This window comes from Scyliorhinus torazame, chromosome 1 (assembly GCF_047496885.1).
Source record: "Scyliorhinus torazame isolate Kashiwa2021f chromosome 1, sScyTor2.1, whole genome shotgun sequence".
Taxonomy (NCBI): Eukaryota; Metazoa; Chordata; class Chondrichthyes; order Carcharhiniformes; family Scyliorhinidae; genus Scyliorhinus; species Scyliorhinus torazame.
The window spans coordinates 198,456,097-198,483,944 of record NC_092707.1 but is presented as its reverse complement, the minus strand read 5'-3'; the positions used below and the strand labels follow the sequence as shown (position 1 = coordinate 198,483,944).

Below are 27,848 nucleotides of genomic sequence, written 5' to 3'. Positions count from 1 at the left end.
GGCGTCGGAGACCGGAGAATCCCGCCCCTATTTCTGCAGTTGCCTTGTCACTGTGATTTCCATGTGATCATCATCAAAATGACCTTCAAAACCATGCACCACCATCACATCGGTCACCATGGCCACATTGCCCCAGTCTCTGTACCTCACCCACACTGCTTGTCGTGTTGGGTGTTCTGGTCTACAAACTGGTCAACACGGCTGGAGATGGTGTAACTCTATTTTATTAACAACTCAACTGTAATAACATACTGTAAGCTTGGGTACGTGCATTACCAGTTTATCTGTGGACCCTGTCCTACCACTATCTAGGTGAGGCACTCTGCACATGGTGAATGTCTGAGAGGCAGGCTGTGAGCTCTGTGCTCTGCGTTGGCTGCTGCTAGAATGCGCGGGAACTCCGATGTCCCCTGTCTTTATAGTGAGTGTGCTCTCACTGGTGATTGGCTGCGATGTTGTGTATTCTGGTTGGTCCTACTGTATGTCCGTCAGTGTGATTGCACCATGATATGCTGATGTATATCATGACATCCCCCCTTTTCGCAAAAAATATGTGCCGACATGAGAATAAATAAAGTGTAGTGAGTGTGTCTGATCATGTGTGTGCATTATTTACATCAATATGTACATGTGGCTATGCTATATACACGGGAAGGTGCCAGGTGCAGAGGAAAACTATGTTACACCAAGAACAAAACAAATGCTATCAACAAACGATGAAAAACTCTTAAACAGTACGGCAGAACAAGTCCGTGAGTCCAATAGTGCAAGGTTTATAAATCAAGTCTTTGGGGTGGGCGACGAATTTGGGTTGACCGTCAGGGTGGCACACCACTCGTTGTCCGGATCAATGCTGTGCACCGACAGCGGCTGGTGCGTTCGACTCGGGGACAGGTTGTTCTTGTTGATGACAGCAATGCGGAAAGGCTCCCTGTCCTCAGTGTCACTGGTCTGTATGATGTCAGGATCGGACTTGGTGAACGTGGGTAGAATTGCCCCAACATTTCTGCGAGGCTGGTTAAACTGTTGCGAGTTGGCAGGCTGAGGTGCTCGACAGCAGGCAGCATAGTGGCCAAGCCTGCCACAGCGTAGGCATTGTCCCGCTTTGGACGGACATTGCCGCTTTAAATGGGCGGAGCCACAGTTGCCGCACGTCATGACGTCAGTGCGTTCGTTGCGCCACCGCGCATGCGTGGTGCGGTCTTGCGTAGTGCGCGCCTGCGCATCGCGTTGCTCCGCGCCAACATCCCCTCTTTTGGCGTGTACAAGCGCGGGAGGCCTCGGAAAGCGCGCATAACGGCTGCCCTCCTCCGGGCCGCGGGCCGGGAGGTACCCGGTCGTCTGGACCCGCTCCGCCTCGTGGGGCCCCTGCCGTGCCGTTTCAGCCGCCTGGATGTGTGAGTACCGGCTGGTGGCGTTCTCATGCAGGACACAGGTCTCGCTGGCCATCGCTCGGGTGAGTTGCTTGATTTTAAGGAGCTGCTGGCGCAGGGTGTCCGACATGACCCCAAAATCTATCTGGTCGCGTATCATGTAGTCTGAGGTGGGCCCATAGCCGCAGGACTGTGCAAGGATGCGGAGGTGTGTTAAATAAGACTGGAAAGGCTTGTCCTTACCCTGCAGGCGCTGCTGGAAGAGGCACCTTTCGAAGCTTTCGTTAACTTCAAAGCTGAAGTGTTCATCAAATTTTAGGAGCACCGTCTTGTATTTGGTTTTGTCCTCGCCGTCCGCGAATGTAAGGGAGTTAAAGGTGTGGATGGCGTGTTGCGCTGCCATGGAGAGAAGAAGGGCAATCTTCCTGGTGTCTGCATTCTCCCTGTCTGTGGCCTCTAGGAAGAGCTGGAAGCGCTGTTTAAAAAGCTTCCAATTCACCCCGAGATTGCCAGCGATGCGGAGAGGCGGCGGGTTGATGTTCTCCATGCTGCAGGACGGCGGATTGCTGATAAGTTGTAGGTAGGTCTCACAGCGGCTAGTATGTGTCCACTCCTGGAACCATGTTGTGTTGGGTGTTCTGGTCTACAAACAGGTCAACACGGCTGGAGATGGTGTAACTCTATTTTATTAACAACTCAACTGTAATAACATACTGTAAGCTTGGGTACGTGCATTACCAGCTTATCTGTGGACCCTGTCCTACCACTATCTAGGTGAGGCACTCAGCACATGGTGAATGTCTGTGATGCAGGCTGTGAGCTCTGTGCTCTGAGCTGGCTGCTGCTAGAATGAGCGGGAACTCTGGTGTCCCCTGTCTTTATAGTGCGTGTGCTCTCACTGGTGATTGGCTGCGATGTTATGTATGCTGGTTGGTCCTACTGTATGTCCATCAGTGTGTGTGTGATTGCACCATGATATGCTGGTGTATATCATGACACTGCTGCTTTCGGATGAGGCTGGAATGCGGAGTTGAGGCTGTGATCTTATTGATTGGTAGAACAGCCTCAAGGGACAGAGTGGCCTCCTCTTGCGCCTAATCCACATGTCCGTTCCTATCACTGCTGCCTCTCATCACCAGGGACCCGGCGTCAAATCCGGCCTCGGGTGAATGTCTGTGTGGAGTTTGCACATTCTCTCCGTGTCTGCAGACAGGTGCTCTGGTTTCCTCCCACAGTCCAAAGATGTGCAAGTCAGGTGGATTAGCCTTGCTAAGTTACCCCTTATTGTCCAAAATGTGCAGGTTAGGTGGCGTTACGGGATAGGGTGGTGGAGTGAGCCTTGGTAAGGTGCCCTTTCAGAGGGTCGGTGCAGACTCGACTGGCCAAATGGCCTCCTCTGCACTGTTAGAATCCTATGGTATGTACTGCAGCTCTTCTACACTCACTGGTTACTTCATGACTTGACTGTTTCAACTCTACCAAAACTTGGGCCTATCCTGAACTAAATCCAGTTCATCCATAAACCCTAGGCTGGATTGTCCGAGCCTCCGCGCCAAATTCTCGTTCGGCGAGGGGGGCGGAGAATGGTCGTCAAACCAGAAATTCGGACCGGCGCTGCTGAAGGCGCCTCCATTGACAGAGGCCACACCCCCCCGCGCTTCTCCGCGTGCAACTGGCCGAGTTCCCAACGGCATGGTTGTAACCACCTATCGGGTGGCGGCTGCGGACTCAGTCCGCGGCTGCACCGGTGAGGGGCGGGGGATCGTTCACCGGGGGATATCATTGATGGCCAGGGGAGCGATCGGGCGTCACGGACCCGCGGGTGGCGCGATCTGGGGGGGCCTACATTTTTATTGCCGCTCCACAGTCCAAGTCCACCATGTCGCATGGGGCGGCCGCGTAGACCGCCGCCGAGCGCATGTGCAGACACCTGACCGGAAGTGCGCAGCCCCGTATCTGAAGCCAGAGCTGCGAGAACCACTTCATTTTTATGCTGGCGGAGGGTCCCAGCCCCATGTGTTCTCTAATTTCCCTGTCACCTTAGTGGTCTGGTTTCTAAAAAATATTTATTCATGAAATCATTGGCAAGGCCAGCATTTGTTGACGATTGACCAGCTAAGGGTGGCTAAAGGACATTCGTGAACCAACTGGGTTTTCTATGACTCCGTCGCCATCACTTAAATCTATTTTCCAATTCCAGATTGATTGTTAATTGAATTTTTATTTATTTTTTAAATCCATCAATTAGTTGAATTTAAATGCATGTGCCAGAGCATTAGTCTGGCCCTCTGGATAATAGTCCAGTAACATTACTCCCACTATGCCACCATCTCCAATTCATAATCATTCTTACCTTTGTTTTTATTTAACTCCACCACACTTTTACCCAGTGCCTACCTGCGCAATCTCTGCCATTGTAATCTCAGAGGATCCTGTCGACATGAAGGGCTGGAAAATTCCAATCTAGGTCTTGAGAACAGAATCTAGGTTAGCAGTTCAATGACTTAGCGGGGAAGATCTTAATTGTTGCAGTGGTGATTATCCCTTTCAGGGCAACAAGAGTCACCTGGCCTGGGTGACCAATCAAGACTCAGAGTGGGGAGTCACCCCAGGGGGGAGGGGTTCTCTTCTGGCAGAAGCATTCCAGAACTAGCTGCAGACAAGGACCAAGAAGGGTATTCTTGGTCCTTGTAAATAAATTCTTTGTTACTCACAAATGGAATCTTGGAAAGGGCATCATTGCAGATAGATGAGATATTTAACCGATCCCTAACTGATGGACGCTCACAATCCCATGGCACGTTTGCAGAAGATCAGTCGAGCGTGGAGTTCAGTGCTGTCCCTGTGTGCTCATTGCCTGCTGTGTTTCTCCAGAGTACAATTCAAAATCAATTCATTGGCTGTGAAGTGCTTTGGGGGCAGCCTGTCTCTGGGGACTGTGTGACTGCAGGTGAGGAGCTGGACTGTTTCACGTTGCTCCAGCTCATTTTCTCCTGACCTTTTTCACACCCATCAGAAATACAAAAGTGAGGGTGTTTTTTTGTATTTTCTTTATGAAGTGTCTTGGAACGTTTGTCATTCCAAGCACCATCCGGGCACTCGTAGTACAGCACGGTACACTCGTGGGGCAGCGTGGTAGTATTGTGGATAGCACAATTGCTGCACAGCAGGGTCCCAGGTTCGATTCCCGGCTTGGGTCACTGTCTGTGCGGAGTCTGCACATTCTCCCTGTGTGTGCGTGGGCTTCCTTCGGGTGCTCCGGTTTCCTCCCACAGTCCAAAGATGTGCAGGTTAGGTGGATTGGCCATGCAAAATTGCCCTTCGTGTCCAAAATTGCCCTTAGTATTGGGTGAGGTTACTGGGTTATGGGGATAGGGTGGAGGTGTGGACCTTGGGTAGGGTGCGCTTTCCAAGGGCCGGTGCAGACTCGATGCGCCAAATGGCCTATTTCTGCACTGTAAATTCTGTGATAATTCTACAAAAGCTGCCGCTATTATGAAGAGTTTGTTCCCTATCCTTAGTTGCACTGGAAGGATATGATGCAATTAAACCAGCCCAGAGGGCATCGAAGAGCCAACTACACTTATGGGACTGGTGTCACATAGATAGGGCTGACCAGGCAAGGAAGCCAGGTTTCATTTCCTAGCAGAGAGACAGTCGAAATGTTATGATCGCGTTTCACGGTCACTTTTATAGATAGCAGGGCCTGAGGGTTTGGCTCAATGCTGTTTTGTTGCAGAACAATTTTTTTAAGACACTATTTTTTTCTATTTCCCCGCTGATGTAAACCACAATGAAGTTACTGTGAAAAGCCCCTCGTCGCCAGGCGCCGGAATGTGGCGACTAGGGGCTTTTCACGGTAACTTCATTGAAGCCTACTTGTGACAATTAGATATTATTACTATTATTATTATGCAAAAGATTGCAGAGTGTTATGTGCAGAATGCATTCTTTTTTACACCAGTTTAAAGGCTTCACATTTGAAGCAGGCCCCAACCACCAAAGCTAGGGAGGACGGGGAATTTAGCACTCCGTCCTCTACTCCCGTGGCCTGGCATTGGGTTTCCAATTGAAACCACCCCACCCGGCTGGGAAACCCTGGGCCAGAGAATCCCGCCGCCAGCGACCAGCCAGAGAATTCCGCCCTGGGTTGGATTGACTCTGTTATTTGAAGTGTGATAAATCCATTGTCAGCTGTATGAATCAAACTTTACCAAATTGCCATCCTTAACTAAATCCAAGAAAGATATTGAAGCAATATTTAAGAAAAAAGAAATTTACGTTTAAAACACTGCTGCTTCGCGGTAACTTTTACTTTCATTGGGGTACAAATGATTTTGAGCAGAAACTCGGAGGGGAAGATGGTGGAAACGTTTCTCTAATCCGGCGCAATTTGCTGCAGAATCACCCGGAGCGGAAATGTTAGCCACTGCTTTTTATTTGTAGATTATTTTCTGAACTGAATTCAAATTCTCAAACAATCATGGTGGGGATTTGACTTGTGTTCTCTGGATTATTGGGCCAAGTCAGAGCTTCAAGCCAAGAAACATAACCACTTGCACTGAGGGCAAGATTTTCTCACAAATCGGAAATGATCAGGTGGGAAAAGCAGCATTGAAGTCGCCGACAGCCACAGCGGCTTCCTCTGCTGTATAGCCCAGCTCATCGAAAAGAAAATCAAGGAGCCGGTTCCACGATGTATGGGGCCTGATTCGCCTGCACTGCCAGCAACTTAGTTTCTTGAGGATCATGCCGCCATTTTTAAAGGCTGTCTCAGAACAAAGGACAAAGGAGTTAATCCTGAAAGTCCCCACCCCTCCACTCCGACCCCTCTAGCACTGCCCCCTTAGACTGCCTGGGCACTGTCCCTGGGGGGCAGTGTCTGGGCATGATCGCCCCCCCCCCACCCAATCCATCAACGTTGCACTCACCTGAGCTCCCGTGCACGCATTAGGGGAACCAGTCAGGTTTCAGACCAGTCTGTCCACACGCCGATATGAATGGATTTTCTGACGGTGGGGAGGGGGTAGAATGATTCAGGCCTAAAGGCCTGATAATAGGATGTTAACGAATGCAAGTGATGTTCCCGATGCTGAATGACAGGTAACATGTCCCGTCACTGACAGGGGGATTGGAAAATCGCGTCATGCATCTACATCGACGTAAAATGCGATCTTGCTGTACCTGCGATATTTTCTGCCGTTGTCGAACCCGCCTGGCGCGAATGGGAGTGGCAAATTCTGGCCAGTGTCTTTAATATTAACAATAGTTAGAGATAGCGGTTGAATGACGGAGTGTCAGATATGAATGGCGCGATCTTCCCAAAAGGAAACAAAGTTCTCGAGCGAGCGCGTTTAGCTGTGTTGCCCTGCACTCGCAGTGCTGAGAAACACATGGCTATTCAACGTGATTCCTGTTGAATAAGGGGCCTGAATGTGCGTTGCCGGGGCCGCGCACAGCCTCGTTTTTTACAATGGGAAGCTCCTCTCGCCGGAGCTCCCCCGGGTAGCGAGAGATCAGAACGCCATTTGTAAATGTCTCAATCTCCGAGGCCCACAAAAAAAATCCCCGACCTCCCCCAGGCCGAATGCAACATGGGAGAGTCCCCTGGCTGCCCTAATAGGCAACCCCAGCCTGATAGCGCGTGCACAAAATGCGAGCTTGACACCTTGGCAGTGCCAACCTGGCTGGCACCCAGTGGCACTGCCAGGGTGCCAAGCTGGCACTGTCAAGGTGCCCAGGTGACACCAGCAGTGTCAGGGCTGTGGTGAACCACTGTATTAGGGGATGTAAGGTAGGACCTGCACTACAGGTTCGCCGGTAGCCCCTGCCGGCTGGCTCCGCCCACTAAGAACTGTATAAATATGCATGACCTCCACTGCCCTGCCATTTCACCAGCTGCAGCAGGAGGCCACGCATCTGACTGCAATGAAGCCACAGTTGTACCCAATCTGCATCTTTGTGTAATTGATTGTGCATCAATTAATTGCAGTCAGATCTTTCCAGAATGGATATCAGAATCAAACCCGATCGCCTACAGCTGGATCCGCACTCGCCCAACGCCAGAAAAGACTACTCACTGGCTAGCATGTTTTGAGGCCTACATCAACGCTGCGGATCCCGCGCCAACGGAGGCTCAGAAGATAAACGTCCTGTACTCCAGACTGAGCTCCAGCGTGTTCCTGTTGATCCAAGACGCCACGACTTACGCGAAAGCAATGGAACTCCTTTTTGAACACTATACTCAGAAGGCGAACACGCTCTTCGCCAGGCATGTACTCGCCACCCACTCGCAACTACCTGGTGAGTCCATCGAAGACTTCTGGCGCGCCCTAATTCCACTCGTCTGGTACTGCCAGGCCGTTACGGCCGCTGAACATGCGAACCTCCTCATGCGCGATGCTTTCGTGACGGGGATTGCGTCGGACCGCAATCGAGAACGATTACTGGAAGGGGCCACGCTCGAATTGGCGGAGACTAAAACTTTGGCGCTCTACATGATGGTCGCATCCCGTAATGTGCAATCTTACCCCTCCCCCCGTGCTGCCCACGCTTCTACCCCTTCCTACCCCCCCTGGACCCCGCCAACGACCTCCTCAGCTGGGGCCCTGCCTTCCCAATATGCCTGCGCCGCATGCCGTTCTGCGCACCCTGGAGTCCCCGCTGCTGCTTCTGCGATCAGCAGAAGCACCCCCGCCAACACTGCCCCAGCCCGCACTGCCGTTTGTAAATCCTGCATTAAGAAGGGCCACTTCGCGGCTGTGTGCCAGGCCCGCGCAGTCGCTGCGATCGCGCCCGCTGTCGTCCCCTCCCCCACGCCAAACGCACAATGGGCGGCGCCATGTTGTTCTCTTCGGCCTCGTGCGCCCCATGGACGCCGCCATCTTGTCCCGACCCTGCAATGTGCGCACCATGGGCGCCTCTATCTTGTCCCGACCCCGCAATGTGCGCACCATGGGCGCCGCCATCTTGTCCCCCACAGGGCCTCTGGACATCCCGAGATCGAAACCGCACACGCTCACCACCCGAAGCATCCGCTGACTACCCGCAGCTCGCTTCGATGACGCTGGACCAATCTCGCCTGCACAACCTGGCCACCGTGTCGATGACAGTGAAAATCAACAGCCACGCGACTCGTGCCTGCTGGACTCCGGGAGCACCGAACGCTTCGTACACCCAGATACGGTAAAGCGCTGCTCCCTCGCGTGCCATCCTGCCAATCAAAGGATCATCCTAGCCTCCGGATCCCACTCCGTCCCGATCCGAGACTTCTGTACAGTCATCCTCACTGTCCATGGCATAGAATTTAATAGCCTCTGCCTCTATGTCCTTCCTAATCTCTGCGCTGCACTCCTGTTGGGCCTGGACTTCCAGTGCAACCTCCAGAGCCTCACCCTCAAATTCGGCGGGCCATTAGCCCCCCTTACCATTTGCGACCTCGCGACCCTCTAGGTCGGTCCCTCCTCCCTTTTTGCCAATCTAACTGCGGATTGCAAGCCCGTTGCCACTAGGAGCAGACGGCACAGCACCCAGGACAAGACATTCATCAGGTCCGAAGTCCAGCGGCTGCTTAAGGAGGGTATCATCGAGGCCAGCAACAGCCCCTGGAAAGCCCAAGTGGCAGTGGTTAAAACTGGGGAGAAACACAGGATGGTCGTGGACTACAGCCAGACCATCAATCGGTACACGCAGCTCGACGCGTACCCCCTCCCACGCATATCTGATATGGTCAATCAGATTGTGCAGTACCGGGTCTTCTCAACGATTGACCTGAAATCTGCCTACCACCAGCTCCCCATCCGGAAGTCGGACCGTCCATACCCGGTCTTCGAGGCGGACGGTCGCCTCCACCACTTCCTTAGGGTCCCTTTCGGCATCACAAATGGGGTCTCGGTCTTCCAAAGGGAGATGGACCGAATGGTCGACCAGTACGGTTTGCGGGCCACCTTTCCATCCTTAGATAATGTCACCATCTGCGGCCATGACCAGCAGGACCACGATGCCAACCTCGATAAATTCCTCCGCACTGCCACTCTTCTCAACCTAACCTATAACAAAGAGAAGTGTGTGTTCAGCACGACCCGGTTAGCCATTCTCGGCTATATAGTCCAAAACGGACTTCTCGGGCCCGACCCCGACCGCATGCGCCCCTCATGGAGCTTCCCCTCCCCCAGTGCCCCAAGGCCCTCAAACGCTGCCTGGGGTTCTTTTCCTACTCCGCCCAGTGGGTCCCAAACTATACGGACAAGGCCCGCCCACTCATTCAGTCCACCCAATTCCCCCTCGCGGCCGAGGCACAACACGCTTTCGCCCGCATCAGAGCAGACATCGCCAAGGCCGGGATGCATGCAGTGGACGAGTCACTGCCTTTCCAAGTAGAAAGCGACGCTTCAGACGTCGCCCTTGCCACCACTCTAAACCAGGCAGGCAGATCCGTGGCATTCTTTTCCCGCACCCTTCATGCCTCTGAAATTCGACACTCATCCGTCGAAAAGGAGGCCCAAGCTATCGTTGAAGCTGTGCGGCATTGGAGGCATTACCTGGCCAGTAAGAGATTCACTCTCCTCACTGACCAACGGTTGGTAGCCTTCATGTTCAGTAACACACAGCGGGGCAATATCAAAAATGATAAAATCTTGCAGTGAAGAATCGAGCTCTCCACCTATAATTACGAGATCTTTTTTCGCCCCGGTAAACTCAACGAGCCCCCAGACGCCCTCTCCCGAGGTACATGTGCCAGCGGACAAGTGGACCAACTCCGTGCCCTACACGACAGCCTTTGCCACCCGGCAGTCACTCGATTGTACCATCTGGTCAAAGCTCGCAATCTGCCCTGCTCTGTCGAGGAAATAAGGACAGTCACCAGGGACTGCCAGGTCTGTGCGGAGTGCAAGCCGCACTTCTACCGGCCGGACCGTGTGCGCCTGGTGAAGGCTTCCCGCCCCTTTGAACGCCTCAGCGTGGATTTTAAAGGACCCCTCCCCTCCACCGAATGTAACACGTACATTCTCAGTGTGGTCGATGAGTACTCCAGATTCCCCTTCGCCATCCCATGCCCCGATATGACGTCTGCCACAGTTATCAAAGCCCTCAACACCATCTTCGCTCTGTTCGGTTTCCCCGCTTACATCCACAGTGACAGGGGATCCTCATTCATGAGCGATGAGCTGCGTCAGTTCTTGCTCAGCAGGGGTATAGCCTCCAGCAGGACGACCAGCTACAACCCCCGGGGAAATGGGCAAGTAGAACGGGAGAATGGGACAGTTTGGTGGGCCGTCCAGCTGGCCCTACGGTCCAGGAACCTCCCAGCCTCTCGCTGGCAGGTGGTTCTCCCTGTCACTCTACACTCCATCCGGTCACTATTATGCATCGCTACTAATAACACACCCCATGAACATGTTTTTACCTTCCCCAGGAAGTCACTCGCGACTTGGCTCACAGCTCCAGGACCGGTCCTTCTTTGTAGGCACGTCCAACTCCACAAGGCGGACCCCTTGGTGGACAGGGTTCGCCTGCTCCACGCCAACCCTCAATATGCCTACGTTGAGTTCCCCGACAGCTGCCAAGATACTGTCTCACTCGGACCTGGCACCGTCAGGCTCCACCCCAACACACTTCCCCACCCATGCGCCCCCCCGCCACCCCCCTCATCGTGCCGCCAACACTGACCCCACCAGACCACCCGCCCCCCCCCCCCCCCCTTTCCGCACAAGAAGGCGAAGAGGACTTCGGCACGCTCCCAGAGTTCCCCGATGACTGGCCAGCATCAGCACCGCCATCGGTGCCATCTCCACTACCGCCAGCACCGACTTCGCCGCCACCGTTACGCCGCTCCCAACGAAACACCAAAGCACCGGATCGGCTGAACCTTTGACGGACTCCGGACTGTCAACACGGACATTTTCTTTTTTTTCTTCTTAACACTGTACATAATTGCACTATATATAGTTTCACATCACCCCCGCCGGACTCATTTTTAACAGGGCGTGAATGTGGTGAACCACTGTATTATGGGATGTAAGGTAGGACCTGCACTACAGGTTCGCCGGTAGGCCCTGTCGGCTGGCTCCGCCCACTAAGAACTGTATAAATATGCATGACCTCCACTACCCTGCCATTTCACCAGCTGCAGCAGGAGGCCACGCATCTGACTGCAATAAAGCTACAGTTGTACCCAATCTGCGTCTTTGTGCAATTGATTGCGCATCAAGGGCATCACCCTGCCCAAAGGTCATGCAGCTGGGGGCTTCCTCTCCCCTTTGAGACCACCACGAGTGCTGTTCTGTCTGGTCCCCGTTTGTGGGGACCAGTACCAAACGGTGCTAGCCCGAGGTCCAGAGGCAAGGGATTGAATCCCAAAGCCTCAGGTACCTCAAGAATCTGTTCATTAGAGTAAGGCTTTCACCGGCCACACTGCGCTGCGGCCAGCTGCTTTTCTGGCGCAGTGTGGCTGGAATATCGTGCCTGAAAGATTAAAGTTTGTACTGTGACGAAGAGGTTTGAGAGAGTGGTAAAGAGGGAACACAGATGAATTGAGAACTATTTACAGTGGAGGGAGCGGTAGTTATGCACGCTCGTTGCGTGCGCAGAATCATTGTGGGAGTTGAAAGAAAGATGATTCCTGGGAACATCCAATGGTGTGAATGGTGAAAGTGCAGAAATCTCTTCTTTTTTCATTCTAATTGGGGAGAACGATATTCTACATTTTCGGAGGGGTATTACCCGGGGGCACCTCTCCATCATTTTCACAAAGTGGGGCATGATGGGTTTGTTAAACTAACGTCAGCCATGGGCTCTCGACCTTGCATTGCCTCAGCCGGCTTGACATCGATCTTCTGTTAAAGATCTTGCTTTTCTGCAAATTCAATGGCTTGGATTTCCAATCAGAGTTCCAAAACATTGGCCAGGTCGTAGGCAGGACAGGAAATTTGGCGACCTAGCGAAAGTGCTTGGCGGCACTGGAAAACCCCGACCATTGAGTGTTGAACTCACTGGTCATTACAGGTGTTCAGCCTTCAGCCCAATTTCACTTGAGTGAATCGAGCTGGGGGGCTTTAAGCAGTCTGAAATGCCAGAATCTCATGATGGAATAACACTGCGCTGACCCAGTAAGTAATTACTGTTGAATGAATTTTAGTGATCTGTATCCAGATATTTTTTTATTGCTTTTTATTCAAAATTTGAGAGATTTTATCTGATAACACACTTGGAAATCAAGAGATATTTGCCCTTTCCGATAATGAAATCATAAAAAGCCGAGCAATGGATATTTCTGCATCGTGGGACATAAAAGTGGAAAAGCAAATTTTGTGTGTCAGCTTACCAATTGGAAACATCCAGACTGCCCTTTCAGAAGCCAGATTCTCCACTTCCTAGCCGAGCAAGTGACAGCCCTGAGTAAAAGTGAAGGGACACAGGCAGCAGAAAATGTCACCGTGCCTTCAGGAATCATTCAAAAACTCTTCCCTTTTTGCTATATCACTGACCTCTCTCCTCTGATTTCAGCACCAGACCTCAGAACCTGCATATCCCCCTCATGGAGCAGAGCTTTCCAACGTTCCCGTGTTTTGACTCCGTGGGCGAGTGGTTGGATGCTATTGAGATGGGCAGATACAAGGACAACTTCACTGCTGCCGGATACTGCTACCTGGAGTCGGTCGCGAGAATGACAGTCCAGTAAGTGACCTTTCACTTTAGACAAATTGTCATTTGTCTGTCCACTTCTGCTGCAGTGCAGGTATGAAAGGGAGTATTGTGCACTCGCCGTCTGCCTGATGTGTTTCCTGCGGTTGAAGTTTCTGGGTTCACTTACATCGCTTGCATACCTCCCAATTTATCCTGGAAGATTCCAGACAACCTGTACAGATTTATTTACACCTAACAAACCTTATAACTGCTCCACTCCATGTTCTGCAGGCATGTGAAGTTTGTGAGCCTGGACCCATGGCTCCGGAATGTGTTCGATGAAGTTTAAGGTATTGAATGGCCGTAAAGCAACCGTAATAATTCCCCTCCCTCCTGTCTAAATTTGATGCTCTCTGAATTGAGGCTGAGATAGAGTGACCTCTGTATGAACTTGCATAATCTCAGATCACAAAGCATCACCAAGTCTATTCCAGTCATCTACTTTCACCGGACTGAGCTGAGCACCCATTACTTTAACAATTTTCATTTCCTCCATTAGCCTACACTATGGGCATGATTCTCCCAAAATGGAACAAATTCCCTGTGCGAGTGCATCCCGCCACGTGTTTCTGGCACTCGCAGTGCCGAGAAACACAAGGCTGTTCAACGTGGCTCGTGTTGAATAAGGGAAGTGAATGGTGAACGTGCGGCCAAGGCTGCACATAACCCTGTTTTGCACAGTGGGGAAGTCCGCTCGCCGGAACTCCTCAGTGCAGTGAGAGTAAAGCGGGGCACCATTTAAAGGGCACGCAGCTGGGGGCCTTCGATTCCCTGGCAGACCCCCATGAGTGCCATTCTGTCTGGTCCCCGTTTATGAGGACCAGTGCTGAATGGCGCTCGCCTGAGGTCTCTGAAGCGAAGCGGATGAATCCCAAAGCCTCAGTTACCTCTGGTATCTGCACATTAGATTCAGAACAGCTGTCTTGCTCTAATATGCAAATTTTCCAAAATATGATGTGGGCAGGGTTTACATCACAATGTCTCACGAGGCCACATTGGATCTCGCGAGACATTGAGAGCCAGGTAGATCCTGGGAGTGAGGTCTCCCGGCTTTCATTAGTCACGTTGCGCCGCGGTGCACTGCTTTTCCAGCGTAGCGTGGCCATAGGATCGCGCCCTATGTGCTTTATTGACAGTACAGCTTCTGAACAATTTTCTACGTGTCTACTGGCAATCGGGAACCACACATCCATTGCCAGTGAACATCAAGTAATCACGATTTGGTCATTTATTTTTTACACTAACTTGTGCCCTGAGGATTTAGATTTACACATTGGAATATCAACAAAAGTGTATTCTGATCGCACTTTTAACAACACACAAAACATCTGGCAGTGAGCTAATGTTTCATGTCGCCCATATGATGCTCCTTCAAATCCACTGGAGAAGTCGTATTAGACTCGGAGAGTTTTCTCTGTTTCCCTCTCCACAAATGCTGGCAGACCAAGTAGGTTTTTCCAGCATTTTCTGTTTTTAACTTTCCAGCTCTCTCCTGGCATTTCATTGGATCATGAGATGCGTGCCGTCTGCTGCACTGATTTACATCCGAATTTGCGGGAAGAAAAATCCACATTGTTTACTTATCAAAGTCAGTTCTACAAATCCTTGTGTAATAAGGGGATCAGGGGTGATGGGGGGAAGGCAGGAGAATGGGGATGAGAAAAATATCAGCCATGATTGAATGGTGGAGCTGACTCGATGGGCCAAGAGGCCTAATTCTGCTCCTGTCTTATGGTCTAAATTCTTGTGCATTGCACTTGACCCAACAGCATTATCATTAGAGTGAATCCAATTATCACAATATGCCATTCATAGCACAAACTGCATCAACTTCAGATGTCAATCATACTTTAAACATATTCCTATGACCTGACACCATGGTGGTAGTGTGCTATTTAAAACATTATTTGAACAGGCAATATTTTCAGCGCACAAGTTGACACAAATGAATGTAAATGGATTTCACTCCTAAAATATCTTGGCTGTATGTTGTGACTACTGAAATGTTATTGTACTTTATAATCAGTCGGGGGAGCTGGTGGCTTAATAGTATTATTATTGGACTAGTAAAACCAGAGACCCAGAGGAATGTTCTAGAGACCCAGGTTCAAATCCCACCACTGCAGATGGTGAAATTCAATAAAAATCCAGAATTAAAAGTCTAATGTTCACCATGAAACCATTGTCGATTGTCATAAAAACCCATCTGGTTCACTAATGTCCTTTAGGGAAGGAAATCTGCCTTCCTTACCTGGTCTGGCCTACATGTGACTCCTGATTCACTCTTAACTGCCCACTCAAGGGCGATTAGGAATTGGCAATAAATGCTGGCCCAACGTGCAATGCCCACGTCCCAAATAAAGCAATACCTAGTGTTTGGAACTGAAGTTAAAGCCCTGTAAAAGCTGTGTGTATAAAATTGATAATTGTAATTTAGCTTAACAGTGCCTCATTGGTCTTTTGCTTCTCTTGGAGTTCAGTGATAATCTTGGAATGTGTGATTTTTTTTTTTAGCTCTAGTTTTTTTCCCCCCTTATTTCCTCCATGCTTATGATGCTATAATTGAAGAAATCTTGGGAAAAAAGGGTTTAAATTAGCAAAATAACTGGCCTTAAAAGCTATTACATATCCTGTATGCAAATGCTCTTGTAAGTTGCTGCATAAAAACAATCTGCTTGGCTTTTCAAAACATCAGAAGACTTACTGCATTAAATAGTTATTTGAAACTAAATATCCCTGCATGATGTATGGGCACTTTCTGTCACACAGGATAGGCTGCAGGATGGCTGTGTTCAGTGACCACTTCAACACTGGAAATACAGTACCATTTACCAGCTGTACTTTGGTGTTCAATAGGAAGGAAGACAAAATTGTTGCCCGTGTTTGTAGAATCATAGAATCCTAACAGTGCAGAAGGAAGCCATTCATCCCATCGAGTCTGCACCGACCCTCTGAAAGAGTACTCCACACAAGCCCACTTCTCACCCCTCAACATAACCTACACATGAAGGTGTAATTAGCATGGCCAATCTACCTATCCCGCGCATCTTTGGACTGTGGGAGGAAACCAGAACACCTGGAGGAAACCCACGCAGTCACAGGGAGAAAGTGTAAACTCCACACAATCACCCGAAGCTAGAATTGAATCCGGGTTCTTGGTGCTGTGAGGCAGCAGTGCTAACCACTGTGCCACCATGCTGCCGTTGTGCCACCATGGTGACCCAAACTATTTGATCCAGCATATTTTTTGGTACTGTAGATAAGACTTGAGCTAGACTATAAAGAGGCAGAAAGTGCTGAATGAGGAGATGACCTTGACTGCCAATGACAATCCGTTTACACTGGCTTTCGTGTACAGCAGATGGCCCATATCTGCGATTGGCTGCTTGGAGCCATGTCCCCACAGTCATAGACAGGCTGGTGAGCCAGACCCTGTTGGCATAAATGGCAGGAGTGGGCAGGCTGGTTCTGGTGCCTGATGAGCCATGAGAAACTGTAAGAGCTGAGCATCCTATCAATCTTAGCTTATCAACTCCCATAGGACTCTTCATTTACGCCTTCATTCTCACCATGCTCCTGTTACAGTTTGATTGTAAAGATCACCTTTGCTTCCCTTTTATTCCATACTGCCCGAATCTTCAAAAGATTTGAACCTCAGTTGGTTTTGCAATTAATTAACAGACAATATTCAGCACCTTTAGAGGAAGCCTTATTTTCCCATTTTAATTTGTGTTGATATTTAAAATAAACCAGAGAAGCATTAAATATTTACGGCCCAGCAGGAGGCCCTTCGAGCCACTGTGCCTGTGCCAGCTCTCGGCTAGAGCAACTCGGCCAACCTTACTTCCCTGTCCCTTACCCCATACCTGACAAATATTTTCTTGCCACCTGTAAATCTAATTCATTGTTAAGCAGATCAGAACGCTTCCAGGTTTTGTGCCATCCGCAAATTTTGAAATTGATGTGCCCACGACTAGGCCATTAATATATGGACAGGTACTAAAAATGTACCACAAATTTAGAAAATATACCAGAAGCCTAAAATCCTGGGCCCTCTGAACTGGCTCATCCAAGAAATTGCTCTTGGGGGTCCAAAGACAAAGAGAGAATCCAAACAAATCTTGATCACACTTGAACCGACTTAAATGATTTTTAATATTTGAATACAGCTATGTGGCGGGATTCTCCCACCCCCGCCGGGTTGGAGAATTGCCGGGGGGGCAGCGTGAATCCCGCACCGACGCCGGCTGTCGAATCCTCCGCCGCCGGTTTTTTGGCGGGGGCGGGAATGACGCCGCACCGGTCGGGAGCCGTAGGCAGCGACCGCCCCCCGGCGATTCTCCGCTCCGCGATGGGTCGAGCGGCTGCCCGTTTTTGGCCAGTCCCGCCAGCGTGGATTAGACCAGGTCTGTACCAGCAGGAGCTGGCTTTACGGGCAGGCTGCGGAGTCCTCGGGGGAGGGGTGCGCGGGGGAATCCCGCCCCGGGGTGGGGGGTGGCCACCGTGGCCTGGCCCGCGATCGGGGCCCACCGATCTGCGGGCAGACCTATGCCATGGGGGCACTCTTTCCCTCCGCGCCGGCCGCTGTAAAACTCTGCCATGGCCGGCGCAGAGCAGAAACCTCCTGCACGTGCGCTGGGATCACGCCAGCGGTTCTGCGCATGCGCCAGAACATGCTGGTGCTCCCACGCTTGTGCCAACTTACACCAGCCGACGGAGGCCCTTCAGGGCTGGTTGGCGCGACGCCAACCCCGCCGGCGCCGGCCTAGCTCCCGAAGGTGCGGAGTATTCCGCACTTTCCAGGCGGCCCGACGCAGGAGTGGTTCACGCCACTCCTCTGCATTGGTACGGCCCGCCCCGCCGGATACCGGAGAATCCCGGCCATGGTGGGTTTTTTTCTCGCCCAAACATTTTTAGGTTGGTACAGATAGTTATTTTTCTTTCTGTATTTGAGCCATATTTTCTAATTTACCCATACCTGTTCCATTGATATACCACCAGTCTTAGTGAAAAATAGATGTTGCATTGTATCTCTTTGTGGCAATGTTAAGGCTTCTATATGTAGCTATATGCAGAAAGTGGGAGCTAGTTTTAGCTCAGTTGGCTGAACAACTGGTATATGATTTGGAGGAAGGCCAACAGGGTTCAATTCCCATACTGGCTGAGGTTATTCATGAAGGCCCCACCTTCTCAAACTTGCCCCTTGTCTGAGGTGTGGTGATCCTCAGGTTAAATCACCACCAGTCAGTTCTCCCCCTCAATAGGGAAAGCAACCAATGGTCATCTGGGACTATTGCGACTTTACTTTATTCTATATGTAGAAAGGGAACTGCAGAATGTAAAGCAGATTAAAACAAGTGTCTAGAATCCACAGGTATTGTCACTGTAGGTGGCATAATGAATGTAATCTTATGTCACTAATTGAGGACAATAGGACAGCCCCTAATGTTATGTCACCAGCCCCCAAATGAACCTTCAATAATCAACCGGTTGTCTTTTCTAAAATAAAATTACGACTGCTGCCTCCCAGGAAATGGCAAATCGAACCAACAGTACTTGAAAACAGCTCATGCCGTCTAACAGCTTGAGGCATATCTTCTGAATGAAAGGAAGTATGTGAAGCAAAGGCATGTGTTTCAGAGTTTGTCCATGGCCTGGCCCCCTAAGTTAATAAATGTTGAAAAGTAGCAAAATCTCATGCCAAAAATGCAATTGTGGTTCAATAAAAAATCCTTGACAAAGAATCAAGGAACTTTATTACATCAAGTCCATTCAGACCAACTGGTTGACGCTGGTGTTTATGCTCCACATGTGTCCCCGCTTTATCTAACTCCCTCAGCATATTCTTCTATTCCTTTCTTCCTCGTCAGTTTATTTGGCTTCAACTTAAACACAGTTATTCACCTCAATGACTCCATCTGGTAGCGAGCACCATATTCTCACCACTCTCTGGGCATCGAAGAAAGGGAAACCACAAGCAGTAACATTAAACCAGAAATGCAGCTCCTGAACCTCCTCTCCTAAAGACATGAACCCACACTCTTCCCCCTTCACCAGGAAAATAACCGTATCCAGTAAGGTTGCCTCTAGTCTAATCCTAACCCAAAATGTTCAGCAGTAAAGCTTCACTCTGTATCTCGCACTAATGTGATCCTAATGGTCAATTTCCTGTTGCTTGGCACTCAGCAAGTTGGCACCAAGTTCTGTATGAGGCTGAGTAGCAATTTCCCCAAGCTCCTGTATCTATTCCATTAACTTTATTGTGGATGCTCGGAAAAGCCATTCAACCACAAGGCATTCTCAAGATGACGCTGGTGGCAGTTGTCCAAGGCACAGCCTAGAAAGGTCCATCCACACTTACATTCTTAGCGCTTCCAATTTCTCCTGCTGGAGTAGCTTGAGAAGAGCAAACTGCACTGCTACCTCAAGCAGAAAAACACTTTTCACTGTACCTTGCTACACATGACAGTAAACAAAATCCAATCCAATCCAAGCACTGGCCTGAATTTCACACACCAAAGACATTGCACAAAGTAGGGTTCATTCTCTGTGTGTTGTGCTCTACGGCCCTCGGCACTCACTGTCCTCTTCACCCTCATTCACACATAGAATCATAGAATCCCTACAGTGCAGAAGGAGGCCATTTGGCCTATCAAATCAATCCAATAAAATCTTGCAACTATATTTTAAAGCAGTTAAGTTTTTTATGAATATGCAAATTATCCCTCCAGTGGCTTAGTCACAAAATGGACTCCTCTGTTATTACTCACCTGCACCAAGCAGTTGGTGAAGTGGACGTCAAGTTAGTTGTGAGATAGTTTCACAGATTGTATCTACACCCTGATTCATGGAAAATGGGGAGGGGGGAAATACCCAGGGTTCATGGCCCTTATTGCTAAACATGTAACCCCTGTTTTAAAGTGGATGTGTGTTGAAATGAAAATGAATGAAAATGAAAATTGCTTATTGTCACAAGTAGGCTTCAAATGAAGTTACTGTGAAAAGCCCCTAGTCGCCACATTCCGGCGCATGTTCGGGGAGGCTGGTACGAGAATTGAATCGTGCTGCTGGCCTGCCCTGGTCTGCTTTAAAAGCCAGTTATTTAGCCCAGTGTGCTAAACCAGCCCCTCGCATCAGATGACAGGATTGGGCCCAATGTGATGCCTCTCCCAGTCCAACAACCCACCAGTACATACCATCAAGGCTACATGGTCATGGCATGCAGAGGCCTGTGATAAAACTACCATAGTCAGAACCGTCAGAAAAAGGAAAAAACACAGGGAGAAAAGTATTTCGGAACAATCAATTTGTGAAAAAAATATAAAGGAATTGTAATACAAGCTTGCTGTGAGCATGCAAAAGAAGTATGTGATCACTTGGGTCATTCTTCTCATCCAAATCTGCCTGACCTTGATGAAACATATCAGGCCCCCCAAATTCAGTGCCTGTATCGCTTCATCCATCTCAATTGAAGCTGTCACCCAACAAGCGGGCTTTAGCCATCAGCCTTTCAGGATGCGTTGCAAGTCTATTCTGATCTTTTCAGTTTTGGTCAATTGTGAGAGATTTCAATAAAAGGCTGTGGCAGGTAATTTAATGGATGGAGTGCCACTAGAAATGGGAACTTGTACATGCTGATTATGTCAGTATGATTATTATACTTAGCTGTGCTTTTCATTCAATCGCTAGCTGTTCTTAGTGGCTGTAATGGGAATGAATAGCAGCAGACTGCAAGCACTAAATTCTGTGTGTTTTTTTTTCCACAGGGATGTAATGAGCCTGGGGATTACATGTGTTGAGCACCAGAAACAAATCCTGAGCAGCATTCAGACTCTCCGAGCACAGGTTATACAAATGCATGGACGAGGGGTTCAGGTTTGACAGCGGCATCCACCTAGGTCTTCTCTGCAAACTGCATTCTTGACAAATTGCCAACACAAACTGCTAGTTCGAAAGCAGTGTGTTTACCAGATGACACCAGTGCGTGTGGGGTGGCCAGGGAAGAGGACCCAAGACTCAATCTTTATATTCATTTTTTTTTAATATATAAAATGATTTCAGCAAGGGGTATCTTGGAAACGATTGCTCAGTCAACCGACCACATGGCATTCCTGGAACATGGAAAAGAATAGGATGCAAGCGGCAGTGTCAAAGTTACCTTTTCTACATCGGCTCTGTTTACCTTTGATCATTGTGGTTTGCTAAACACTGTTCGTTTTGATAAATCCGGAGCTGGTGCAGGCACTCTGTGTCACTCAGATTGTGAACTTAAACCATCACAGCGTGGACTTGAGAAATCCTGTTTTAACCTTCGGTTGGAGTTCTTTGAGTATCCAGGATTATATGTTCTAATACCACCAATGAAAACATCTTCAGTCATATAACTCATGTGCCCAGCTTTTTAAGGCTGTGAGGTGTGTATGTGTGTAAACCTCTTGCCTAGCACTTTAGTCTTGGCAGCACAGGGTCTCAGAGTCTCAGAGAATGAGATGTCCATATGATTCTTGGTCTGGCTGCCTAAAGGTTTAACTGCTTAGCATGTGTCTGAGATAGGCCGCGTTTATTCTGTTGGGTAATTTCGTCTCATAACTAAATAGCCGTGAGCTGGACTTAAAAAAATGTATCCAGCTGCTACAGGTTGATCAGCAATACATCTTGTGGCCTTCAATATACGGCAAATCCAAATGCTAAACTATACCTGATACAGGGCAACAAACCTTGGACTCCCCTTTCTAAAACACAGGAGACCAGACCTTTAGGACGTGAAAGGTTATAAAGGTTAATGGGGTGGGGTTATTAAGACTGTTCATTAAATTTAAAATTATTCTGGAGGCTTCATCAAACCAGAGGAAATCGGACTCAAATAACAAACATTAAAGACTTGTGTCAACTGCATTGAAGGCTCATTCTGGAAATTTGTGTACACAATTCATGGCCATGTTTTATTGATGGGTCATCACATGGACAATCGGTCTAACATCAGTGGCGGGCAAATTATTGGAAAAAGTTCTGAGGGAGAGTATAAGTCATTATTTAAAGGCACATGGATTAATCAAGGATAGTCAGTGTAGATTTGTTAAGGGAATGTTGTGTCTGACTAACTTGATTGACTCTCTTGAAGAGGTGATAAGGAGAGTCAATGCATTTGATGTAACCTCCGTGGACTTTAGCAATGGTTTTGACAAGGTCCCACATGGCAGATTGGTCACAAAAGTAAAAGCCCATGGGATCCAAGGGGAAGTGGCACATTGGATCCAAAATTGACTCAGTGACAATGACATTGTTGAGTGAAAGTTATTTGCATAGCCCCCAAGTGAACTCCTGGACGCTCAAGACCATTTGCAGTTGCCCACGGTGCGCTTATTCATTTCCATGTTTGTCATGTTCTGCTTTGTCTTTTTACTGGATCCACACTGACCTTTCTGTATTAAAGCAGCCTCATCTACCAACTTGTCCGTAAAGACTTTCCCACACCTATTCACAGATTTCTCACCAGGGCTACCAGACGATAATGTTGGAGATAATGATCCTATTTCCAGATCTAGGACTGTTTCTGTTCCCTTTTTGTCCTCAGTAAGCTAATGTCAAGAGCTAATCTCTGGGGAAGTCACAACAGTCATTTTACACTCCCCAGTTTCGGTTAGGACTTCAAGCACAATCCTTTGTCCAGCCTAAACTCCACTCCTGGTTATATTTATCTTCACTTTTCCAGACATGTGCATCATTGCATAAGGGACTGGGCATGGTTCCTGCTTGTTCTGAATTTGACCTCTTTTAAGTTTGCTTTCTATCCAGAGATGTTACTTTTCAGGATTTTGATTTCATTCATCTTGATAACTTTACTGTTTCTTGACCGAATCTTACTCCTTCAGTTGCTTCAGGGTGGCAGGGAGGATTACATCACAATATGAGAGACGTTTGATTAAAACGCTGGCTATTCTTAATGCTTTCTAAGCGCTGTGTTCATTTCTTGGGCAAACACTAATTTCATTAAATGTTTAATCTGTGTCAAGTGAAGGAGAGAAATTGATATAATTTAATAACCAAATATTCAGTGTAAGATGCATTTAATTCCATCTCAAATATTTGCGAAATAGGTAATCTTTGCAGTGATCACCAACCTGTAGCACCACAATACCTAACCCATAACGCAATTTAATCTATGTACTCTCAACTGTTTCATGAGTGCGAATGTTTTTAAGCTGGAATACAGTTCTATTCTGAATGATGAAACAAAGCTGTGCTAAATAGGTTGGCATTTTCGAGTGCTATTCTAAACAGTGAAGGTCATCAATGGCAGCGCAGTGGTGGAAAAAGATCCATAAAATAATTTGTTTAGCATCTATCTAATCGCTTGCCATCAGTAAATTAAACTCTCATTGCATTTGTTTAAAAAATAACCCTTGCATCGGAAGTGGAATGATTTGAACTGATAGTGGTGTGGATCTCTGATGGTCTGAGCTCAATATAAGGTGCTGTGATCGAGGATAGAAAAAAGCTTATTCCTCATTTACTTTACTTGAAGTGGGTTCCAGAGATTGTGTTTTAATGTGCCCGAGTGTGAAACAACATTCAGCCTTGTCTGCGCACCACTGCCTAATTATCTAGTGCCCATTGATGTGTTCATTTGCATGAGGTACAACAGTTGCAAACATTACAACCATTTTCATTGTCGATTCAATATTTAATAGCGAATGCTCCTGTTCCTAATCTGTTTCCATTTGCATTGTCAGTGCAATTTATCTGAAGAGTTTTCAGCTTTTGTTCTGGCACAAGAGGTAGCCATGAACAACATTGGACTAGTTCCATTTTAGTTTCAATAAGAGTAACCAAGTGAATTCTTCACAGTCAGAAGCAGTTTCATCGTTGACCCTATTTTATTTGGTGTTCCACTTATTGGTTTCTACCGATGACATCCTTAATATGACCACGGGGCTTATGTTTCCCTGTTTCTCTACCCCACACGTCACCTTAGGCTCTCATAAGCATTGTTGCTTCATATCCATCCGGGCTCAGATTCTGACTGAGCTGGAATTCAACTTTAGAGTCATAGAGTTTTACAGCACACAAAGAGGCCCTTCGATCCATCATGAATGTGCCGGCCATCAAGCACCTATCTATTATAATTCCGTTTTCCAGGAATACTTTCTCTTCTACTTTTCAGGAAAAGTAGGCAATGGGAAGCTGTGAAATTCCCAATCTCCAACCTGCAAATGATAGGATTTTTACTTAAATAGAACAATTGCTCTCATAGTTTATTCCATGCACTTTCCATCATAATGCCTTGTCTTCACTTTGGAATTGGCCACAGTTACATGACTGAAATTGATCGTTCACTTATTGATGAAAGATAAATGGCCCCTGTGTGCCACCTCCCTCTCTGATTTACTATCCCAGAACATGGCAACACAGCAATGCGTAGGTTGGGTCAGTGGTGCCTGGCCAAAGGCTAATGGGAATCGCAGGTTCATTCAACTGGCACGTGCGGCCAGTTTTCTTGGCGTGCTCTAGCACAGCTCCTGTTCATTAATTCATTGTGCTTGATAAAGCTAAGGAGTTATATGACTGAAGGAAAAAAGGTGTTTTTGAGAAGGAATTTTCTGAAGATTTGTGATGCATATAGGAGCATATTGAATTTTCTTTTAAAGGCTGAACCAATTTGATTCCTACAGCAATTACTTATTTTGAATTCTGCTCTTAAGCTGTAATGACAATTGAATGAAATGCAGCAGTTGTTCTATGAACCTGCTCTCAGATTAAACAAAGACTTGTTCCAATATATAACGTGGTCACCAACAATGGGGCGTCATACACTTGTTCATTTGTAAGAAATCTGGTTGAAATCCAACAGTCCTAGTGTAGCATACAACCCAATACTGAGCAGGGTGAAAGAGGTAAATCAAAGCACAGTGATTAGTGGGCTTTAAATACCTACGGCTACCATGCCTGCATTACTACATCAGGGATATCAAAAGAACTTGTGCTGGATTCTTCGTTGTCTGCAGCGCACTCACGCCCACGGTGCAGGGGTGCCCACAATGGGAAACCCCTTTGGCCTGCTGCCGGAACGGAGAATCCCGCTGCCAGCTGGGTGAGCCGCACCTGAAAATGGGAGCGACGGAATGGAGAATCCCACCCCTTGTATTTATACAATGCTTTTTACATACTCAGGATGTCTCAAACACTTCAGTCAATTGATTCATTATTTTTTTAGCCTGTCAGCAAACAAAATTTGCACACAGCAAGGTGCCACAAAAATAATGAGACTGGCTAAAGGATAACTATTGGCCAGAACTTTGAAACAGAAGTCCCTTTCCCTTCAATAAATGTTCAACCTTTTCCTTGCACCTAAACAGGCAGACACAGTCTCCACCTGATCTATAAGATGATATCTCCTACATTGTTGTCCTTACTCAATATTCCACCAATATGTCAGCCTGGGTTGTGTTTCAAATCCCGCAGTGGGTTTTGACACAAGTGTGATCTCAGAGCCAAGCCAACTCACATATCTGAAATGTGATGAGGAAAAGTACAACCTCTCCAATTGTTCTGGCGTCACTTTTACTCCATTTTATGGCCTTCTGCACCCTCATCATGTCCCAGTTGTGAAGATATTTAGATGCCCTTCTCCAGCAAATCATTAATTGGTACCCACTATTAAGAAGGTTGTCGGAACCTTTTGTGCAAGATTAAGTTGCACCATCGTTCTGGGAAAATAGTCTTGTCAACATTCAGCACCGGGATAGCCTGAATACAGAGGTGAAAGAGGCCAGGAACAAAATCTGAAATGGGCTTGTTTGGTCAGCTCCATGCTGTCTTCCCGACTCCCACAAATCTAGTCATAAGTGAGATCAACATGACAGAGGCTACCTACCAGTAATGACGCTTGGTCAATTGGGGCCAATTTGGGGACTGTCACTGCTGGGATCTTCCCCACATCACACAGGCCCCTTCCTCAAGCTGAAGCCCGGAAGGTACCTGGAGAGGCATCCAAGAAGCAAGTCAAGTAACCATTGGTGAATCCTCTAAATCCCTTCAACTCTTAGCTGCAGAGATCAGATGGCCACAGCTGCAAGTGATGTCTCCCTCCACAATGATGGCCTGCCAGATAGGGCCATTACTTATTTTTACATTTTCATGCGTCTTCTGACAGCTCCTAATTTTGAGGCGCCCCTATTGTCACCGACATGCTTCAGCAGTGCTCACCTCTCCTTGTGAGGCCGCAGCTTCTGGCTCTCTGATTAAACTCTTTTCCTTGAGGACCCAGCCCCTGCCCTGAATGGAATGCCAAAAGCAGAGTTGGCCTCTTAACTACAGTGTGGCTATCCAACCATTGTGATGCTATTGGGTTAGTAATCTGTAAACCTGGATTAATGAGCCAGTAACTGAGCTCAGGCCTCACCATTGCAACTGGGGAATTTTAATTCAGCCATTTGAATACATCTGGAATAAAAAAAAGCTAAAGGCTCATATCAGTAAAGGTCACCATGATTGCAAAGAGAGAGTATGAGAAGAGTCAGGCAGCTAACATGAAGGAATTCCAAAGCTTTCAAGAGGCACATAAATAGTAAGAGGATGGCAAAAGGAGGAGAGGGTTTATTGGGTGCTTCAGAGAAGATTTATAAATGGAGACATGGGGGGCATGGTTCAGGTACTAAATGAAACATTGTATTGTCTTTACCAAGGAGGAAAATGCAGTCCAAGTTGGAACACACCAGGGGAGAGTTGAGACACTTAATAGGATAGAACTTGGTACAGATGAGGCATTAGATTGGCTGCTTAAAGTTGATTCATCACCAGGGCTGGATGAGATGCATCCAAGGACATCGAGGGAAATAAGGGTGGAATCTGTGGTGACTCTGGCCATACTTTTACAGACTTTCTGAGACTTAGAAATGGCACAGAGGACTGGAGAATAGCAAATGCTATGCCCATTTTCCAAACAGGGTGTAAAGATAAGCCCAGCAATTACAGGCCAGTCAGTTTAACCTTGGTAATGGGGAAGCTTTTATAAGTGATAATTCAAGACACAATTAACAGTCATTTGGCCAGATGAAACCCAGTATGTTCTTCAGTAATCACAGTTTTTAGACATCCTGGAGGGAGAAATTAATTTGTGCAACCCGGCTTCAAAGCAATGCGAGGTAGGCTATGCCGAATTCCTGGGGACAGACTGACCTGTGTCATCCACATGTGATAAAAGCAAATTACTGCAGACGCTGGAATCTGAAACCCAAAGAGAAAATGCTGGAAAATCTCAGCAGGTCTGGCAGCATCTGTAGGGAGAGATACAGATCGACAGATGCTGCCAGACCTTCTGAGATTTTCCAGCATTTTGTCTATTGGTCACCCACATGGTGGTTCCTCATTGATATAATTGAGGACATGCACTTGGGAGCTGCTGGTTGTGGCCTGCAGCCCTGTCTGTCCTGGGGAATCGATTTGAGTCCATGCAATGGTATACAGACAAATTTACCCCTCCACATGAGCTATCATGACATCCATTTGTAACCCAGTAGGGAAATATTGCAAAGTATCAGAATACGCTCAAGATGCAATATGTTTCTCATTGGTATTGGTAGCATCAAACTTGGTACAGTCCCTACACAACAACCAATCCAGTCTGTGTGGTCTGTATGGCCAACCTAGTAGATTAAATTGATTGCTAAGTAAGGAAGTTGAATACATCCAAGCTGTTACTTCAATGCAGTACAGAGGGATTGCATTTCTGGTGAGGCCATCTTTTCAGTGATACATTAACTGAATCTGCATCTATTCCCAGATAAACAG

The 27,848-nt window shown here is 48.0% G+C and overlaps 1 protein-coding gene across 2 annotated transcripts in view; it reads left to right on the top strand.

Annotated features, from left to right (window-relative positions):
• Positions 1–27,319, top strand: part of LOC140418355 (ephrin type-A receptor 7-like) — a 906,389-nt gene extending 879,070 nt beyond the window's left edge. For both annotated transcript variants that reach the window (XM_072501830.1, XM_072501826.1), the window contains 2 exons: positions 12,879–13,049; positions 20,825–27,319. In XM_072501830.1, the coding sequence (XP_072357931.1) occupies positions 12,879–13,049; positions 20,825–20,939 (286 nt within the window). In that variant the 3' untranslated portion in view covers positions 20,940–27,319. The remainder of the gene's footprint in view (positions 1–12,878; positions 13,050–20,824) is intronic.
• Positions 27,320–27,848: the final 529 nt, after the last annotated feature.